Source organism: Malus sylvestris, chromosome 10, assembly GCF_916048215.2.
Source record: "Malus sylvestris chromosome 10, drMalSylv7.2, whole genome shotgun sequence".
In the NCBI taxonomy this organism is placed as follows: domain Eukaryota; kingdom Viridiplantae; phylum Streptophyta; class Magnoliopsida; order Rosales; family Rosaceae; genus Malus; species Malus sylvestris.
In genome coordinates, this window is record NC_062269.1 from 40,460,273 (window position 1) to 40,479,182 (window position 18,910).

General features: G+C 37.8%; 1 protein-coding gene, 1 long non-coding RNA gene and 1 pseudogene across 3 annotated transcripts; 2 read left to right on the forward strand and 1 right to left on the reverse strand.

The window, feature by feature from the left end:
- The first annotated feature begins 751 nt into the window (after positions 1 to 751).
- LOC126584573 (uncharacterized mitochondrial protein AtMg00810-like) lies at positions 752 to 9,129 on the forward strand (annotated as a pseudogene).
- A 756-nt stretch (positions 9,130 to 9,885) lies between these two features.
- LOC126587933 (G-type lectin S-receptor-like serine/threonine-protein kinase RKS1) lies at positions 9,886 to 13,238 on the reverse strand. Of its 2 annotated transcripts, none has more exons than XM_050253045.1 (7): positions 11,787 to 13,238; positions 11,563 to 11,700; positions 11,323 to 11,465; positions 10,994 to 11,198; positions 10,667 to 10,904; positions 10,395 to 10,545; positions 9,886 to 10,321 (listed from the first exon to the last, which is right to left on the reverse strand). In XM_050253045.1, the coding sequence occupies exons 1-7, from the start codon at positions 13,039 to 13,041 to the stop codon at positions 10,019 to 10,021; spliced, it is 2,433 nt and encodes an 810-aa protein (XP_050109002.1). In that variant the 5' UTR covers positions 13,042 to 13,238; the 3' UTR covers positions 9,886 to 10,018. The 2 variants fall into 2 exon arrangements, with proteins under 2 accessions (XP_050109002.1, XP_050109001.1); XM_050253044.1 differs by having other exon boundaries at positions 10,994 to 11,204; positions 11,787 to 13,237.
- LOC126587938 (uncharacterized) lies at positions 10,478 to 10,905 on the forward strand. Its single transcript, XR_007611278.1, has 2 exons — positions 10,478 to 10,612; positions 10,702 to 10,905. It is a non-coding gene; the product is annotated as an uncharacterized LOC126587938 (long non-coding RNA).
- Positions 13,239 to 18,910: the final 5,672 nt, after the last annotated feature.

The window sequence follows — 18,910 nt, forward strand, 5'->3', positions numbered from 1 at the left end:
GGGTCAACCCGACCCGCAACCCATGTAACTAGCCCAAACCCATCTTTGTAACCGGCTCAAACCCAAAGCCCAATCCACTAACCTACTAACCCAAGCCCCATTTCTATAAACCTAAGGCCTAGTCCATTATCCAAGCCCAAATCTATTAACCCCAAACCCTTTGGCCCAAAACTCTAACCGGATCCAACCCAAGCCCAAACCTGGTTGATCCAGACCCATTGACCTGACCCGGCTAACTTTGACTCGGTCTGACTGTTGACCCGATCAACGCTGATCGTTAACTTTAATCGGTCAACATTGACTTTTTGTTGACTTTATCAGGTTTGCCCAAGACCCCTTCTAGGCTAATTTCGACATCCTGAATCCGTTTCTGACATCTGTTTTTCCAAATTCAATCATTTGAGTGTAGTTTTATTAATTGGACCCTTTATGTGAAATCTCGTCCCCGGATTTCACTATTCATTATGTATCTTAAAATTTAAGTTCGTATTTCACGTTTACATTATTTTGATTACTTAATTTTAATTCTGTAAATTTTGGGAATTAAATCGAATAGTTATCGGGTTTGAATTTTCGAAATCAATCTTTATCTTTCGTTGATTTTTTTGAAGTTTTAACTAGTGGTTTTAAATAGATCTCGAACCCACAAATGCCTAGGCGAAAGCCGTTTGCGAGTCCGAATTATAACGGTAAAGTTACAGACGTTTGAAGTTGTGAACTATAGATTGTGGGAATTATTTAATTCCCACATGTGGGTTAAAGGAAGTTAGTTTAAAAAGGGGAATGGACCAATTAGAGGGGGAGAACTCTAGAAGCGGGAGGATGGCAGCAGGGGAGAGGAAGAAAAGAAGAGATGTGGGAAAGAAGAGGAAATTGGGGGGAAATGAGGACAAATCAGAAAATTACAAGGGGGAGAGACGGATCAAAAGAAAGAAAAAGAAAAGGGGAGATGGCGTTGGCCAAGAGGGCGATTACAAGGAATCCCACTGCCCCGAAACTATGAACCGGAATAAGGAGGAAAGAAGAACGGGAAAGAAGGGGGGAACAAAGAGAGAAACTGTACCCCGTCTTTTGAGAGAGGTCGAAGGAAGTATAGAAGGAAGTGTAGAAGACAATGTCTGAAGAAGCAAAGAGAATCATAACAAAGGTATGATTCCTTTTGTCGACCCGCAACATTGGTAAAAACTCCTAGCTCTCTTTGTTCTTTCCATAATTGCTTTGTATCAATCTTCTTATTACTTTCAATTTTATACATTGGGTGTGTTGATCAAATTATCATGTTTAAGGGTTTGGGAAAAATGGTCAATTCTTGTTTATTGTTGACATAATTGAAATTAAAGTTATAAATATGATTGAATTGTATAAAAGTATTTTGAAGTTACGTTTTGGATTAGAAGAATTTGGTTCTAAGTTGCAGGAACTTATGTGTCTGCAGAGAAAAGCTATGTTTCAGTAGCTTACTTTGGCTCTTGATTTCTATGTCCTAATGGATTCCTTTTGATCCATTATTATGTGTTTTGAAACTAGACATGTCAATGATCAAAGCCCATCTGATTTCACATAATTCTGTTGAGTTTTGATATGTCAAAACCATGTACAAATTTGAGTCACGAAGCTGCCAGACAGCAGCAAATACTGGATTTCCAGTTTCGTGGTTCTATTATGTATCTTGCATAACTTTCAAATCGGAACCCCATTTCTTACAAATCTTAGATGTTTTTAATGTACTCAAAACAAGCTTCGAATCTCATGTAAGTTTACATCATTTGGTGTAGTTATGGGTGTTCAAATCGAGCTTAATCTTGATTGACTAAGACTGTTTTTTTGCAACTTTTGTGGAGATGAGGCTGTTGCTTTTGCAATATCATTTCTTCTTACAACTTAATTCTAATTTACTTATCTATTTTGAGTTTGTGCTAAAACCACTTGATAAGGTTACGTATTGGGTTCCAAAAGAACCACTTTCTTATATAATTATGTGCCAACGTATTTATGTATTCTTTACCTATTCAGGTTGCGTATACACATATTTGTATATTCATGCATAAGCATGCAAGTTCTTGAACTACACCAAAATAACCTTTACGTTCGCAATTCTTTTTCATATGTTGCTATGGCTGTTGGGTAGTTCCAACTTTACCGATCAAAGCATTTCTTTAAAGTCAGAAACAATGAATATTATATAGGTGTGTATTATATGATTCCATCCCTTGGCTTATAAGATAAATCTGAGTAAAGCTGTGATATGATTGTAAGCTCAATTACTTTATTGTGTTGGTGCATTTTTATACCTATTGAAACACATCATTACTAATGGTCCAGAATTATTCCTTCATGTGTATTTACAAAGATTTATTTTGGATGAACCAAATAGGGCATTGAATTTGGATACTGTTACATTAGTAATCCAAAGTACTGTCATTAGGATTAAAATTCAAGTCATGCATATAGTAGTATCTTGCATTTGTGAAACAGAATTTGGCCACGATGGTGGATCCTTGTGTTAGTAACTAAGAGCAATGCTTAGGAATCCATGTAAGTGAAATACGACATACCTTTATGGAGATGATGAGGTTTAGATATACCTGGTACATTTAGTAGGTACCATATGCTTGCTTGGATTCCGTTGAGTGATGGTCCAGAATTCCTTTTACTTCGGATTTCGTTGAGAGATGGTCTGGAATCCCTTCTACTCTACGATTTCGTTGAGTGATGTTCCGGAATCGTATCTAACTTGGGTTTCACTTAGTGGTGGTTGTGCATTGTGCTCAGCGATTCCGTTGAGTGATGGTCCGGAATCGTATCCACTCGGATTCCGTTGAGAGATGATCCGAAATCCCTCATACTCCGTGATTCCGTTGAGTGATGGTCTGTAATCATATCTTGATTTGGAGTCCGTTGAGTAGTCCGGAATCCCTACTCTTGCTCATTTCCATAAGTTAGATTTGTTCCCTGGATTCGAGTGAATGAGATTTACCCACAATAGATCTTATGAATATAAATTAGAATTATCAAGTTATTACTTGAAATTCAGGCAGGGAATTATGTAGAAGTTCTTTATTAATTTTTGTGCATTGAGGTGTGATCTGATTGACTGATTAGCATAATTAAATGTTAATATCGTGCCTCCTTGATATCATGGAATGGGTTACTTGAGATGATTATGGAAGGATGTTGAAGTTATTAACATGATTAGATTAGTGATTAATGCGACTAGAGGATACTATTGTGCTATGTTGATTCTTTGATATATTACATGATATGAATAGCGATTTTATGTTGAAGCATAATGATTTATATGATGGATGAAATAGAAACCTTGAATGTCATGTGGGTTTGTTTTGTAGCCAAGAATCTAGTAATTCATGCTTGTTAAGTTCTAATAATTGATTGAGGAATACTATACTTTTCGATTTGAATGTACTGTGATAAACGTCCCAATGTAATGAAAAGTTGAACTATGAATGGGTTGATCCTTATTGAGGGTACGTAGGCAGTTTAACGAAGAGATTAGATGGAGCCATAAAGTATATGCAAAATTATTATGCATCTGGATCTTGAATTATATTTTGTACATATCAAAAAGGCGATGTATGTTGAGTTACGGGCATTTAGGGACGTCACGTGTCTATCTTGGACGTATGTCGGGATCAGGGCTTGACACTTTATGTGCTTAGGTGCGTTTATTAGCGGCGATTCCGTTCTTCCTACTTCATATGGCTCTTCGTTGGTGAAGTATCTGTGAGTGGACCCCTTCTAAAATGCATGTTTTAATAGTAGAATTGCATACATGAAAAGCATGATTTAATGACTGTGTTTTATGATATATTATGCTTACTGAGAATAGTTTGAATTATCATATTTTATCGAACTGATGTTCTTTGTAGTATATATGATGGATGACTATATACTATTTAGAACATGCTTTTACACACTTCTTTATAGTATAGATAATGGATGACTTTATACTATGAAGATGTTTTGAGATTTATATATATACCTACGTTTGGAAAGATTATGTTCAATGTTTTGTGTGTATCTAGTGGTCACTATACCTCCACGGGCAAGGATTATGGTTGTTGGCTGCGGCTCGGAAGAAATAATCTTTAGCTTCGGGCTGAGAGACATGGAGCAAGCATAGGGCCTGGAGAAATAATCTCTGGCTTCGGGCGTAGAGACAAGGAAGCTGGCATGAGACCGAGAGTTATTGATATTTGATACCATTATTTAGCACACTATATACGAGATATGTGACTTGGAAAGATTTTATGGCATGCTAGGGTTTTCGGAAAACCTATCACATATTATGCTATTAGTTTTCATAAAACTTTGGGGGTTAGTACGTTGAATAACTGTTTCAGTAGTATATATATATATATATATCAACTTGGTCCACTCATGTTTTGTTTTGCGCCCCCTTTAGGACTTAGAATTGAGGTGTACAATCCCGGCGTCGAAGCACTTCCACATCGCCATTTTCGAGTCCTCTCGGTGTACAACCCATTTCTTTACTGTAGAGAAGTCAATGATATCATTCCTGATATCTTGGCTTAGTTTAGGTAACATTTTTGTAATTGATTTGTATAAAGTTTAGTTTCCTGTTGTATACCTAGAAAGTAGGGTAATTTACTTCTAAGTCAAGTATTCTTCTTTGTATAAATCTCCTTGTTTCAAAAGAAGAAAAATACTTCCGCAAATCATATTTTTGCTCTATTCTTTACATGGTATCAAGAGCTGGGTCGAAACCCTAGTTTTTGCCGTTACCCTTTCTTTCTATTTTTCGATAGCCATCTTCCGTCAACCATCATGGCCACTGACGAAATTCCCAAAGGTTTTGCGGCTGACGTCAAAACTGATGTTTCAAATCCTTTGTTTATTCATCATTCAGATCACTCATCTATGATGCTGGTTTCGAAGCCCCTTAATGGGGACAACTACTCTACCTGGTCTCGTGCAATGAGAATCTCCCTTAGTGCCAAAAACAAGCTAGGTTTTATTGATGGTACTGTTACACAGCCTTCCGAGAAAACCAAACCTGCTGATCATGCTACATGGCAGAGATGCAATGACATGATCGTTGTATGGATTATCAACTCCATTGATTCAGAAATTTCAGACAATATTCTTTACATGACTGATGCTCATGCAATCTGGGAGGAGTTGCGTGAGCGTTATTCTCAAAGCAATGTTCCTCGGATTTTCCAATTACAACGGGACATTGCTTCTCTTACTTAAGACCAACTTTCAGTTGCTGCGTACTACACTAAGCTGAAGAAATTATGGGATGAACTGGCGTCATACAATGACTCCACTTCCTGCACATGTGGAGCGCAAAATGAAAGAAATAAATTAATACAGTTCCTTATGGGTCTCAACGAGTCCTATAGTGCCATTCGAGGGCAAGTCTTGTTGATGAACCCTTTACCAACTGTTCGTCAGGCCCATGCTTCAATTTCCTAGGAAAAGAAGCAAAGATCTCTTACTGCTTCACGTGGAGTCACCAAGACAGCAGCTATGGTTGTTCGATAAGGTGGTTCACGGTGATCTGGATCTTCAAGTCGTAAGCCCTTGCATTGTACTCATTGTGATCATGACTATCACACCATTGATACTTGTTACCAACTTCACGGGTATCCACTGGGGCATCGTCTTCACAAAGTCAAGCCTCAAAAAAGAAGCAAGTCTTCTAAAAAGGAAGGCAATTCTTCTTCGTCTGCAAATCAAGTTTCAACAGGTGCAACTTTGGAAGAGATGAAGTCGGTGATGTCCAGGTTATCTGACACTCAATTCCAGCAAATCCTTGACATCATGAATAATAAAGGAGTTGATGTCTCCGTTCCTCCAAAAGCTAATGCCGCTGCCATAAAGACAGGTTTGTCGAAATCTTTTTTGCATTTACGTCGATGGATAATTGACAATGGTGCAACAGATCATATAACCTCCTCACCTGATTTGCTTACTGATGGTGTCAAAAACACCAATTTGTCACCAGTTTTATTACCAAGTGGAGAGCAAGCTCGCATAGTCTCCACTGGGACAATTCTTTTGAGTTCCACTTTTTTGTTACGAGATGTGTTGTGTGTGCCCTCTTTTCAAGTATATTTGATGTCTGTGAGTCGAATTACAAGTGGATTGCATTGTTCTGTAACCTTTTTTCCCTTCATGGTGTCTTATGCAGGACTTGACGACGAAGAAGGTGATTGGTTTAGGTAAGCAACGTGGAGGACTTTACTACTTGGTAACGTTGATTCCCACCGTCTCTGGTAGCTCTCGCCAAGTTTGCAACCTTGTTCTCTCACCTACAGAGTTGTGGCATCGGCGTTTGGGTCATTTATCTCATTCTAGGCTCGATTTCATGTCAAAACACCTGTTGCATTTTCCTTTTCAATCCAATAATGCTTGTAATGTTTGTCCTTTAGCCAAGCAAAGTCGTTTACCTTTTAGTATCAGTTCCATTACAACCACAAAAACTTTTGATTTGATCCATTGTGATATTTGGGGTCCTTACGCAGTTGCATCAACTTCTGGAGCCAAGTATTTCTTAACTATTGTGGATGATTATTCTCGTTTCACATGGATATTTTTTATGCAACACAAATCAGAAACACAGCACATCCTCAAGGGTTTTTTCTCTTTTGTTCAAACTCAGTTTAATACATCCATTCGCCAAATACGAGTGGACAATGGTAGAGAATTTTTTTTCTCTTCATGGTTTCTTCCAAGATCATGGGGTCCTTTATCAACGCTCTTGTGTCTATACACCCCAACAAAATGGGGTCGTCGAGCGCAAGCATCGTCACATACTTGAAATTGCTCGTGCTTTGCGTTTCCAAGCTAACCTTCCTATTACTTTTTGGGGGGAATGTGTCCTTACGGCTGTCCATATTATTAATCGTCTTCCTACCCTCATTCTTTCCAAAAATACTCCTTTTGAACAATTGTACTTAAAACCACCTTCATTTTCCCACCTTAAAGTCTTCGGTTGTCTTGCTTATGCCACCAACACCCATATCTCTCACAAGTTTGCTCCCCGAGCCCACAAATTTGTCTTCCTTGGCTACACGTTGGTTAAAAAGCGTACAAACTTTACAACTTTACCACTCATACTTTTTTTACTAGCAGGGATGTTGTTTTTCATGAACATATTTTTCCTTACCATTCTTCTCCATCCTCTACTTCACCTAACCCTACGCCACTACCTATCGTCTTTCCTCACCCTACACCCTCTTTACCTGAGCCTCAAGCTACTACACCTTCTACCTCACCCGTGTCTACTGATACTCCTACCACTTTTTTTTCGCCCGAGATTTCAACTGATTCTGACCTACACCCTGATGCATCTTCTCTCGAGCCTGCTGCCTCCCTGCCTCCTGCACCACCTGCACCGATGCTTCGCCGATCTAGCCGCCACTCCTCACCGCCTCCAAGGTTGCGAGATTATGACTGCCCCATTCTTAAGCTTACCCAACCTGATCCTCCATCGTCTTCATTGTCTGGTCATGCTAATAGTACGCGTTATCCACTTGCTAATTATCTCACTTATCATCGTTTCTCACCTGCACAACAATCTTTTCTTGCAACTATCACTCAACAGGTTAAGCCCCAGACTTATGCCGAGGCTGCTGCTTCCTCTCATTGGCAGGTTGCCATGACTTCTGAACTACAGGCTCTCGAAGCTAATCACACATGGACTCTCACTTCTCTTCCGACTGGTAAATCTCCCATTGGTTGTCAATGAGTCTATAAAATCAAGCTTCATTCTGATGGATCCATTGAGCATTATAAAGCTCGTTTGGTTGCCAAGGGTTACACACAACTTGAAGGGATTGACTTTCATGATACTTTCTCTCCCACTGCTAAGATGACAACTGTTCGTTGCCTCTTAGCTCTTGCTGCTTCCTGTTCCTGGTCTCTTCATCAACTTGATGTCAACAATACGTTTCTTCATGGTGATCTTCATGAAGAAATCTATATGCTTCCTCCTCCCGGTCTTCGGCGATAGGGGAGAATTTGGTATGTCGCCTTAACAAATCCTTATATGGACTGAAGCAAGCATCCCGGCAATGGTTTGCCAAGTTTTCTGAGTCTATTCACTGTGCTAGTTATGTTCAATCAAAGGCTGATTACTCTTTGTTCACAAGGCAGCAAGGCAAGTCTTTTATAGCTCTTTTAATTTATGTTGATGATATTCTGATCACTGGAAATGATCCTAATGCCATTAGGGATCTCAAAAATTTTCTCAATAGTCGTTTCAAAATCAAGGACCTTGGTGACTTGAAATACTTTCTAGGCATCGAAGTGTCACGATCAAAGAATGGGATTTTCATTTCTCAACGTAAGTATGCTTTAGAGATTCTGAAGGATGGTGGTCTTTTGGGAACTCGTCCAATCGAGTTTCCTATGGAGCTGAATCTTAAACTTTCTGACAATGGTGAGTTACTTAAAGATCCGGCACAGTATAGGAGGTTGGTGGGTCGATTGATCTATTTAACAATTACTAGGCCGGATATCACATATTCGGTGCATGTGCTAAGTAGGTTTATGCATGAACCTCGCCGTCCACACATGGAAGTAGCTCTCCGAGTTTTGAAATACATAAAGATTACTCCTGGACAAGGTTTATTTTTCTCTTCTAAAAATGACTTGACCTTGAATGCATACTGTGATTCAGATTGGGCAGGATGTTCTATGACACAAAGATCAACCACAGGGTATTGCGTGTTTTTGGGTTCTTCATTGGTTTCTTGGAGATCAAAGAGACAGAAAACCGTATCTTTATCATCAGCTGAGGCCGAGTATAGAGCCATGACTGGAACTTGTTGTGAACTATCATGGCTTCGATATCTTCTAAAGGACTTGGGATTGTTGCATCCAAAACCGGCCTTATTACATTGTGACAACAAAGCAGCTCTTCATATTGCTGCCAATCCAGTTTTCCATGAGCGGACTAGACATATAGAGATGGATTGCCATTTTGTTCGAGATAAAATACAAGATGGTTCTATTGTTACGCGATTTGTTCCTTCTTCACAACAACTTGCAGATGTGTTCACGAAGGCATTGGGAAAGGAATCTTTCTTGTCCATTATACACAAGTTGGGAGTTCTTGACATCCACTCTCCAACTTGAGGGGGAGTGTAGAGAAGTCAATGATATCATTCCTGATATCTTGGCTTAGTTTAGGAAACATTTTTGTAATTGATTTGTATAAAGTTTAGTTTCCTGTTGTATACCTAGAAAGTAGGGTAATTTACTTCCAAGTCAAGTATTCTTCTTTGTATAAATCTCCTTGTTTCAATAGAAGAAAAATACTTCCGCAAATCATATTTTTGCTCTATTCTTTACATTTACTCATTCAATTTTATATATTTTTTTAGTATTTTAGTTAGTTGTATGCTCTGAACACGTTCCTCATTTGCATATTAATTATATTTAAATTTACAAGTCTTATTTATTTCTTGTTCTCATGCATTCTAGTATAGCTTCGTCACCTTCGAGTGTCGGCCAGCACGTGCCTACCCTGATGTCTGGGGAATATTAGGATCAGGCATGTCATTGGATCTTGTTGATTTGGTATTTATTTGGATGTGGTATTTTTGTTCAACTGGTATTTGACTGACTCAGTGACAGTAATTCAGTTGCCTATTTTTACTTTCACCTTGATTACCGATTGCGAAGTGATTTTCACCACCCTCGTTTTATAGAACAGAGAATAAAAGTAAAGGGAGGTATCAGAAGGAGAAACTGGGAGTGTGAAAATCACTACCCTTACTGATTAAGTTTCATTCAAACTTCTCAACTGCCAAATGGACCTTGTTAATCGTCAGGTAACTGTGCATTGATCTTAACTAAACATGGAATTAAGTAATCTTAACTATATGTCTATGTTGTGAAATTATTGGATTGAAGTTAAAAGGCTAGAAAATGAGTTCTTGGTTAATACAAGTAATAAGGAAGGGAAACGAAATGATCAAACAATTTTGGTAATTACAGAATCAAGAGCCTGCATCATTAACAACTAACGAGCTTCAAATGCAGTTATTGTCAAGCCGTTCATAGAATCTGATCCTTTCGGAATTAATGGATCAGCATCATCACAAGAACTTTTTCTGAAGACAAATGCAGGCTGTTTAGGAGATGGTGGAGATGTTTCACCACTCAACATGAAAACAACGGTTGACATTGATGGTCGGTCCTTCGAATCTTCTTCCACGCACAAGAGCCCAACTTGAATGCATCGCATTACTTCATCCGACGGAAATGACTCTAGTGACGAATCCACAATTTCTAAGGGTCTGCCTTCTCTCCACAGCTGCCAAACCTGTAGTAACAGTATCATTTTAAACAGGGGAAGTAAAAAAGGGTAGATTTTTAGCAGAAATTCTGTTACTTACATTTCCTATCAAGTTTATGGAATGATCATCCTGATAAACACCGTTGTTTTTCTTGCTGCTTATAATCTCCAATAATATGATCCCAAAACTAAAAACATCCGATTTGGTTGAAAATCTCCCAAACACTACGTACTCGGGTGACATATAGCCACTGCATATGAATAGAACAATATGTTACAGCCGAAGAATAGTAAAATGAGAAGGAAAGCTAATGAAAGGTGACTTTATTGTGATTTATTCCATCAATGTGTGAGAGCTAGTATGTTTCTTACTATGTTCCAACAACTCTGTTGGTTTTGTCTTGCAGTTGGTCTCCATGGAAGATTCTTGCCATACCGAAATCTGAAATTTTTGGGTTCATCTCAGAATCTAGAAGAATGTTGCTGGTTTTTAGATCCCTATGGATAATTCTAAGTCTTGAGTCCTGATGAAGATACAAAATTCCACGAGCAACCCCGTTGATGATTTCAAAGCGTTTTTTCCAATCCAACAAGGACCTTTTTCTGTGATCTGCATTGATCGGTATTTGTGTAATTATATGTAGCACGTTTTAGCATGAAACTTGCAAATATATACTCCATAGTTTGAGTTAGACATACCAAAAAGAAAGGAGTCCAAGCTTTTGTTTGGCAAGTGTTCGAGGACTAACATCCTTTCTTCTCCCTTTATACAACAGCCTAAAAGTTTCACGAGATTCCTGTGCTGAAGTCTCGCTATCAGCGCAACTTCATTTTTGAATTCTTCAACCCCTTGTCCTGACGTTCTTGACAATCTTTTTATAGCAATAATCTGATCATTTGGTAACTGACCCTAAATTAAAGAATCAGTTTTACTATTAGCCTTTCACATGATAAAAGAAAAAACAGTCAGAGACCCAAACAAAACTGCGTAGAAGAAATCATTCCATCATAAAAAGATTAGGACTTACCTTATAAACAGTCCCAAAACCACCTCGGCCAAGTTCACTGGTGGGCGAAAAGTTGTCTGTGGCTGCTATTATAGTGCTCAGATCGAAAAGTTGCAACTCGGGGTGTCTCCTAGTTGCTTCAAGTTCATCTGCCCCCACGAAGTCTGTGCTATCACAAAAACCAATAGAAATTCAGTTAGATGAAATCAAATTGCTTTTATTTACGTTCAACAATTCAGAATGGATTAGCACTTCTCATACCTTCTGTCTTCCTCTTTTTCTTAAGCTTCCAGCAGGCAAACACAATGATTAGTACAAATGCCATAAGAACAAAAACAATTGGAATAGCAAGCAAACCCCTCCGTCTCAGAAAACCTTTCGATTTTCTAGTATTCTGATCTACAAATAAGAGTGCCATAAAGGATTAAAAAATCATGAAAGGAGAACATATTTAGACACCAAAACCAGACAAGAAAAATGAGTACCTAATTCGACTTTGTCCACACGAACATATATATCTCGTCCCAACTCTGTCCGCACTAAGATGTCCATCAAATCACCATACCAAAACAAGCAATCACTCCGCCCTTCCCATTCTGCTCTCAGATATGCTGTGCAGGAACAATTGCTCAAGCACACTTGCTCACACTCATTTGCACTGATATTTGTTAACAACTGTGCTGCTCTCGACGTGTCTGGATCTTTAACACGCACCACCTTTACAAACTCATCTCCATTCCCACACTTTGACACCCCAATTCGCTTACTCACGCACCCATCCGACCCATCTCTCCGGTTCCAATTATTCACAGATTTTGGTTCATACCCTGGAAGACACTCACACTCAAACAAAATATTTTCAGGGCTACATCTGCTGTTAGGACCACACTGTCCATACTTGTCACACCGATATTTTGGCACCTCCCAGAGTTCCTCCCATTCATCATCACCATCATTCCATCTCAGTTGTTGATATGAACCATAGTGCCTCAACACAGTTCTAATTACAGATGTGTTATCATTTACAAGGAAATAATACTTCTCTTCGCTATTGCTCACATAATTAGGCCATGGCCCGGGATTAGATCTCCAATACTTAGCTAAACCCTTGTACACAAAATAATGTGGAATGGCAGTCTGATTCGAAAAAAGCCGATAACTATAGTCCCCGGTTGAAGGGTCATCTTCTGATTTCCAAGATGTTAAGATCCATTCCAACCCTTTTTTCCAATTCAACCCAACTTTCATTCCTGGAAGTAAAGTGTCAGTTGGATAATCAAAACTCTGCCATATAAAGCTATCACTTCTATTGTCCTGGAAAAGCACTAAGTTTCCCGAATCCAAAAGCTGAGCCACAGAAGTGCTTCTGGTTTGAACCGACACGTAAGCAGACCAAATAGAAATATTCTCAAGAGCATAAAGAACTAAATTTCCATGCCTGTCAATTGTGAGCACACCAGAGGTATCATTGATGGGGTTGTTTCTGTTTGCAACCCAAACCACTACCTTCTGCCCCTTTTCATATTTTTGAGCAAACCAAATTCCGACGTAGCGGGAGCTGGAGTTGCCGGGGCTGAAGAATCCCAGTTCAACGTTGCCTTCTTTCGACACTATGAAGTCACCATCTTTGACCTGTTGGTTGAATGCTATGGTGTCTATGGATGTGCAGAATGGGAAGAGGACGATGAGGAGAAGGAAGACAACATGCAAAAGTAGTTTGAAAACCATTTTTCTGGGCATTTGGTGTTTTACTTATTTTTCTGTCGGATCATTGACAATGTTAGATGTTTTCGTTGAAGTTTTTGCGTGGCAAGTTCTAAGGGCGCCATTCTGGGCTCAACTCAATAATATCGATTTTTTTTTTTTTTTTTTGGTGAACTGGGAATTTTCATAACAAGAGCAAAAGCCAAGAGGAACACCGAAACTCCACGAGGGGAAAGCAAATTACAACTCAACCAAAAAAGGTTGTGAATAGTTTACCAAAAAAAAAGAAAAGGCGGTGAACAATATCGAATCATTGACTTGGCCGAAAGTACAATTTTTCAAACTTAGCGGAATCCCCACTTACAGAAATAATTCAGTTTTTCAATACGTGGTTCGTATTTGATTTTGACCGGTCTAGGAAAACTTTTTTTACAAGTCCAGAAGTGATATTATATATTGTCAGATAATACTACGAGTTAGTGATATTCCTGTTTTCTTATAAGTGAAAGGTTTTAAGTTTAATTATCGTCAAATATGAATTTAAACCACATTATTGCTAGTTCATTGTGAGGCTAAGTTCGTCCCCTCCTCTTTAGTATAGATAATATCATTGTTTAATAAGTGATATTATTACTCTAAATTACATTAACGGGAAGATAAACGATTTGAACATGGGACGCCATATTCACAGAGACAATCCACACCACTTGCTAATTTACTTAGCAATTGAGATTGAATTTTCATTAACAGAGTCAATTTCTCTGTTAATTAATGGGGTTAAAATTCAAAGCCAAGACTTCCAAAATGGACATTTGCTTTTAGTCAAACTTGTATTTCATTAGGTAATAATTTTATTTAAGAGGGTTAATTACACTTATTCCTTGAGGTTTATTGTGTTTTTCATTTATTTAGAAAAACCTCTCACATTTGATAAATTACACTGGAGGTGTATTCAATTGGGATTTTGATAGATTTTAATTCCTTTAATGAATCTAGGGGCATTCAATCAAGATTTTAAGTGATTCTCTGAAATTCAAGGTGTATTCAATTAGAATTTTAAGATAGTTTATTAAAATCTTTAGAAATCCAAGTGTATTCAATTAGGATTTTAAAGAAGTTTATAACATTCCAGGTGTATTCAATTAGAAATTGATTTTAAAGAATCTGAGAAAATTGAGAAATTAGAGGGAATTAGAGAGATTTCGTAGTGTATTTTAAACATTTACAGATCTCACCTCTTCCTATGAGATTTTGCGGAAATTGAATCAAAATTTTATATGAAATCTCTATAAATCAATTAAAGTCCACAAAAATTCATGGATTTATAAATCCATTAAAGTCTTTCAAATTCTCAATTAAATACATCTCCTAATCTTCTTGGGATTGAATAATGCTAAAGGGCATGGGCGACTCGACTTCCAGTCGTTAATGCAACGGTAAACTCACCCACGACTTCTAGCCGTTGGTGCAACGTTAAGTTAACCACCACTTCCAGTCGTTGATTCATCGTGAGCTTACCCGCGACTTCCAGTCGTATATGTCGACAAGACAAAACAATCCCCTCAAACTGATATAGCTACAAAGTTCCACTTCTTTAATTCTGACCACAGCCCAGTTGCATCCAGTGGGTTGATAAAGACAATTCTTATTAACGTTTCTGTGCATATGCGAAAGAATGGCAGAGCTAAATTGGCTTGAATGGGGCCAAGTACGTACGAATTTAGCGAACCAAAAAATCTCACACCAAGTATGATTAGTAGTGGACATTATGATAAAAGCGATCCATGATAAGATGGAATAAAAGGTAATCAATTTGAAAAGTCATAGGATTTGTTTATATGGCAAGCGAAGCATCACAGATCAACATCTTCTCTCCTGTACATGAATCCCCAGCAGCCAAAACCTAGTTAAAAAGCCTTACCTGCTTCCTATGGTATGCTGAAGTTGGATTACCACAAACCACAAACCTCTCATTCTTAAACTCTAATTTATGTGAACGTAGTGGAGGGATTACATTTCAAATCCAAGGCTGTTAAGGATCAAGCTTCCACCATAGTACATGTCACATAATTTACAGAATTAGCAAATTTTTTTTTGAAAATAACTATTGGTTTATTTTGTTCAAACCAATGGTTTTGTTTGGTTATCAATTTTGATTATGAGGATCATTTTTTTCAAGACAAAATTGGAAAGTAGCATTAGTATAGTAAGTGATCTTTTTATTATCATTATTGAACAACTGAATAACCGTGTTTCTATCTCTTGAGAGCTTTGTTGTTCCATATCACAAGCAACATGTTCTTATATCTGTCTCTAAGAATCATTAAATTAATATTCCACCAAAATGAATTACTTGATATTGTTCTAAATGACTATTTTGGAAATCATAATTCTAATTTATATGTTGTGAGTACTTTTATTCCAAAGGGAATTTTTGGAACCACTCAATCAACTGTAAAATAGAATATTGTAAATCATAAAATATTTTTAACATATTTTCTTCTAGCCAAAGCTGTTGAAAGAATATGTATTTAGTGTATTTCATGGTTTGGCTATGTCATGCAGGCGTCTTTCATGCATGATTTGTTTTCTACTAAAGGTGTAACATAATCATGCAATTGTAACTAGTTCGATCCTCAACAACTTCTCAATTGACGATTTGGCTACTTTCATGGTTTGAATACCAGATAATGCATATTAGCCGCAAGATTATGGCTAATATACATATCGTAAGCATAAAGAAGCAGTCTTCCATGCCTGTCTATAGTAAGGATTTCAGAGGTATCCTTGATGGGGTTATCTCTGTTTGCAACCCAAACCACTGCTTTTTTTTTATCTTTTTGAGCATTACCAAATTCCGACATATCTGGACCTGGAGTTCCCGGGGCTGAAGAACCCTAGTTCGAAGATATTTCCGTTGCTATGGTGTCAACGGATGTGCAAAATGGGAAGAGGAGGAAGAACACAAGAAGCAAAGCTTTCATTCAACATTTTTTGGGCCTTTTCACTTATTTACAAAGGTTATTACTAGTACGAACACTTGTAAATATTCAACTCACATAATGAACATTTCTTACTGGTAAGAACACGTGTAAATTTTCAGTTCTAGCTACTAATGAACGTGTTCTTACTTGCCGGTAAAAACACGTTCATATATGATTACCATCATGTTTTGTACTAATTTCTAAAAAAATAACATTAGGCCTCAAGGTCTACTCTTTCCTATATCCTTTTTGTTTTTTTTTTTTATAATTATTCCTAAATAGTAGGCAAATTGTTAGAAAAAGGCATGTCATAACAAGCCTCGTGAGTTGTCGGCAGAATACAGGGCATGACATGTCTTGACAAGCCATGACTTGTCCTGACATGCTAACCCTCCTATCGTGGCACGCCATAACAAGTGTCGCAAATTGTTGCCAGAATGCATGGTGTGGCATGACATGCATTCTATCGACAATTCGCGACGCTTGTCATGTCAAGGTCAACAACAATGTTTTGGCATGCCACGATGCGAGGGTTAGCGTGTCATGCAATGCATTTTTCAAACATTTTGACACGTTAACCCTCGCATCGTGGCACGGTATGCAATAACATGTTACATGTCGTGACAAGTCATGACTTGTCTTGACATGCTAACCATAGCTTACAGTGAGAATTCGGATAATGGCACTCAAGAATGAACTCGTAATGTGTAAATATGTTGAGTTATTTGATCTGATGACATACAGGCTCAGTACTCAGGTACATTTTTTTTCACGGCTAATAATTTACTTATTTCCGCCATGTTTATAAAGCCTTGTTAACTTTTTGGTAACTAAAGGGAGCGTAAATTAATCAATTGGCGGAGCTCCAACCCCTATTTAATATGTACGTTTACATTTGCTCAAAATATAAAGCGGAAAAAAACCACTTGTCCTTCAATGATCTCAGGTGAAGCCTCTTATCTGGGTGGAAGCACAAGTTGAAAATCATTCTAGAAGTCGTATTGAATTCACGGTAAAAGCAAGGAGCCAGTATAAGGAGCGCAGGTAAAAGAATCGCTGCTCTTAACATTTACTTATTTATGTTGAATCCCTTAGATAGAATACTAAGGCTCCGAGTCCCATTGTGGCACGCCAGAACAAGCATCACAATTTGTTGACAAAATACAACGAATGTGGGGATAAATTGACACTTTTGGTTTGACTAATTGGCGGCTTCTTTGAATTTTGGCAATTTTGGTCAATTGGTCTGAGCTACTCAACAACGACGTATCTAAAGGTTGAATTGACTTATAGTTGCCTATTTTTACTTCCAAAATGACTACTGATGATATTCAAAACTTGTCAGCTGCCAAAGATATTATGGAACTTTGACAACTGTTCAAGCAAGAATCTGCACCATTATCGCTCTTCGAATTCAGTTATTGTCAAGTCGTTACTAGAATCAGACTTGAACGAGTCACATGAATTCACTGGACTGATACAACTCCAGAGACGGATCCATGATTCTAAGGCTCTGTCTTCTCTCCACGGCTGCCAAACCAGCAGTTGAAAGTACATTTATAAAAAGGGATAAACGTAAGTAGCAAGTAGCAAAGGTATATTGTTCGCAAAGTTTGTATAAATTTCATGTGTTATCAAGTTCATGGAATGGCCCTCCTGATAAAAGCCATCATGTTTCTTGCCACTCACAATCTCCAACAACATGATCCCCCCTAACTAAAGACATCCGATGCCGTTGAACGGCCTCCTAAACACTGCATAATTTGGTGACATGTATCCATTGCATATGAACAAAATAGAACCAAATTACTGGCTAAAGAATAGTAAAAAGAATGCGAAAGGTGACGATATGGTGATTTATTCATGAATGTGTGAATCCAAGTATGATTCTGTTTTTTGGAGAAGAAAAGGTCAACAATCAACATAATTCAGATGTTGAGGGTGTCCCTGGATGTGCAAAATAGGAAGAGGAAAACCACAAGCCACACTTTCATAAAGATTTTCGGGGCATCTCAGTGTCTGAAATGGATTTTAATTATTTTCCATGCGACTTTGGCACCTATAAATTGATATTGTTGGTATTGTTGACAATTACCTAAATCGTAACATGCCAAGAGTATAACAACAGACTCAATTATAAGGGAAATAAAAGAATAGGACTTTGATAACTATACAAGAAAAATAGTTTGGCTCAATAGACAGTGGTACTAAGGCCTCGTTTGCACCGGATAGGATTAATAATATGGTAGCAGTTGGTTGGTGCACTATCGTACTAAATGCCTGCTTAATTATACAATCCATCAAATTCAATACGGTTGACACCGGATATTAATACAACCCAAATGCTCGGTATTATTAGTCGGGGGTGCTAACAAAAAACACGGTCACTTCTACTCTTCGGTTTCATGCATCTGCTCCCTGGCGAATCCTCTCCATCTTCAAGAGTTCTCAACCCCCACCCCCACTCCTCTGCAATCGGTCGCCAAGCAATTTCCCCACTCCTCGACTACCAAAATGGGCTAATCTCTAGTTAATCCCCGTTCGATCAATTTTAGGTATTTGAGATTAATAAACCTTGAATATTAGGTGATAAGTGTTAGGCTACAAGACTTGTAATTCAAATGGTTAAGAGTATTTATTTATACAAGAATTTTTGTTTCATTACCTTTCATTCTGCACATCCCTACTTAAAACTTTTCGTAAACTATCTTTTGCTATATTCAATTCAAACACCAAAATAAAATGAACGTGGTTCATCAAAAAAATATAAAATACAAAAGAAATATGGTTGCCATTGAAATACAAAAATACAAAATACATAGAATTAAATAGTAAAATACGAAGATGTGATTTCACACCAGGCTTGAAATCTCGTTGTCAGTGAGACAACCTAGAAAGACCAAATTGAAGTGTACAGGTTC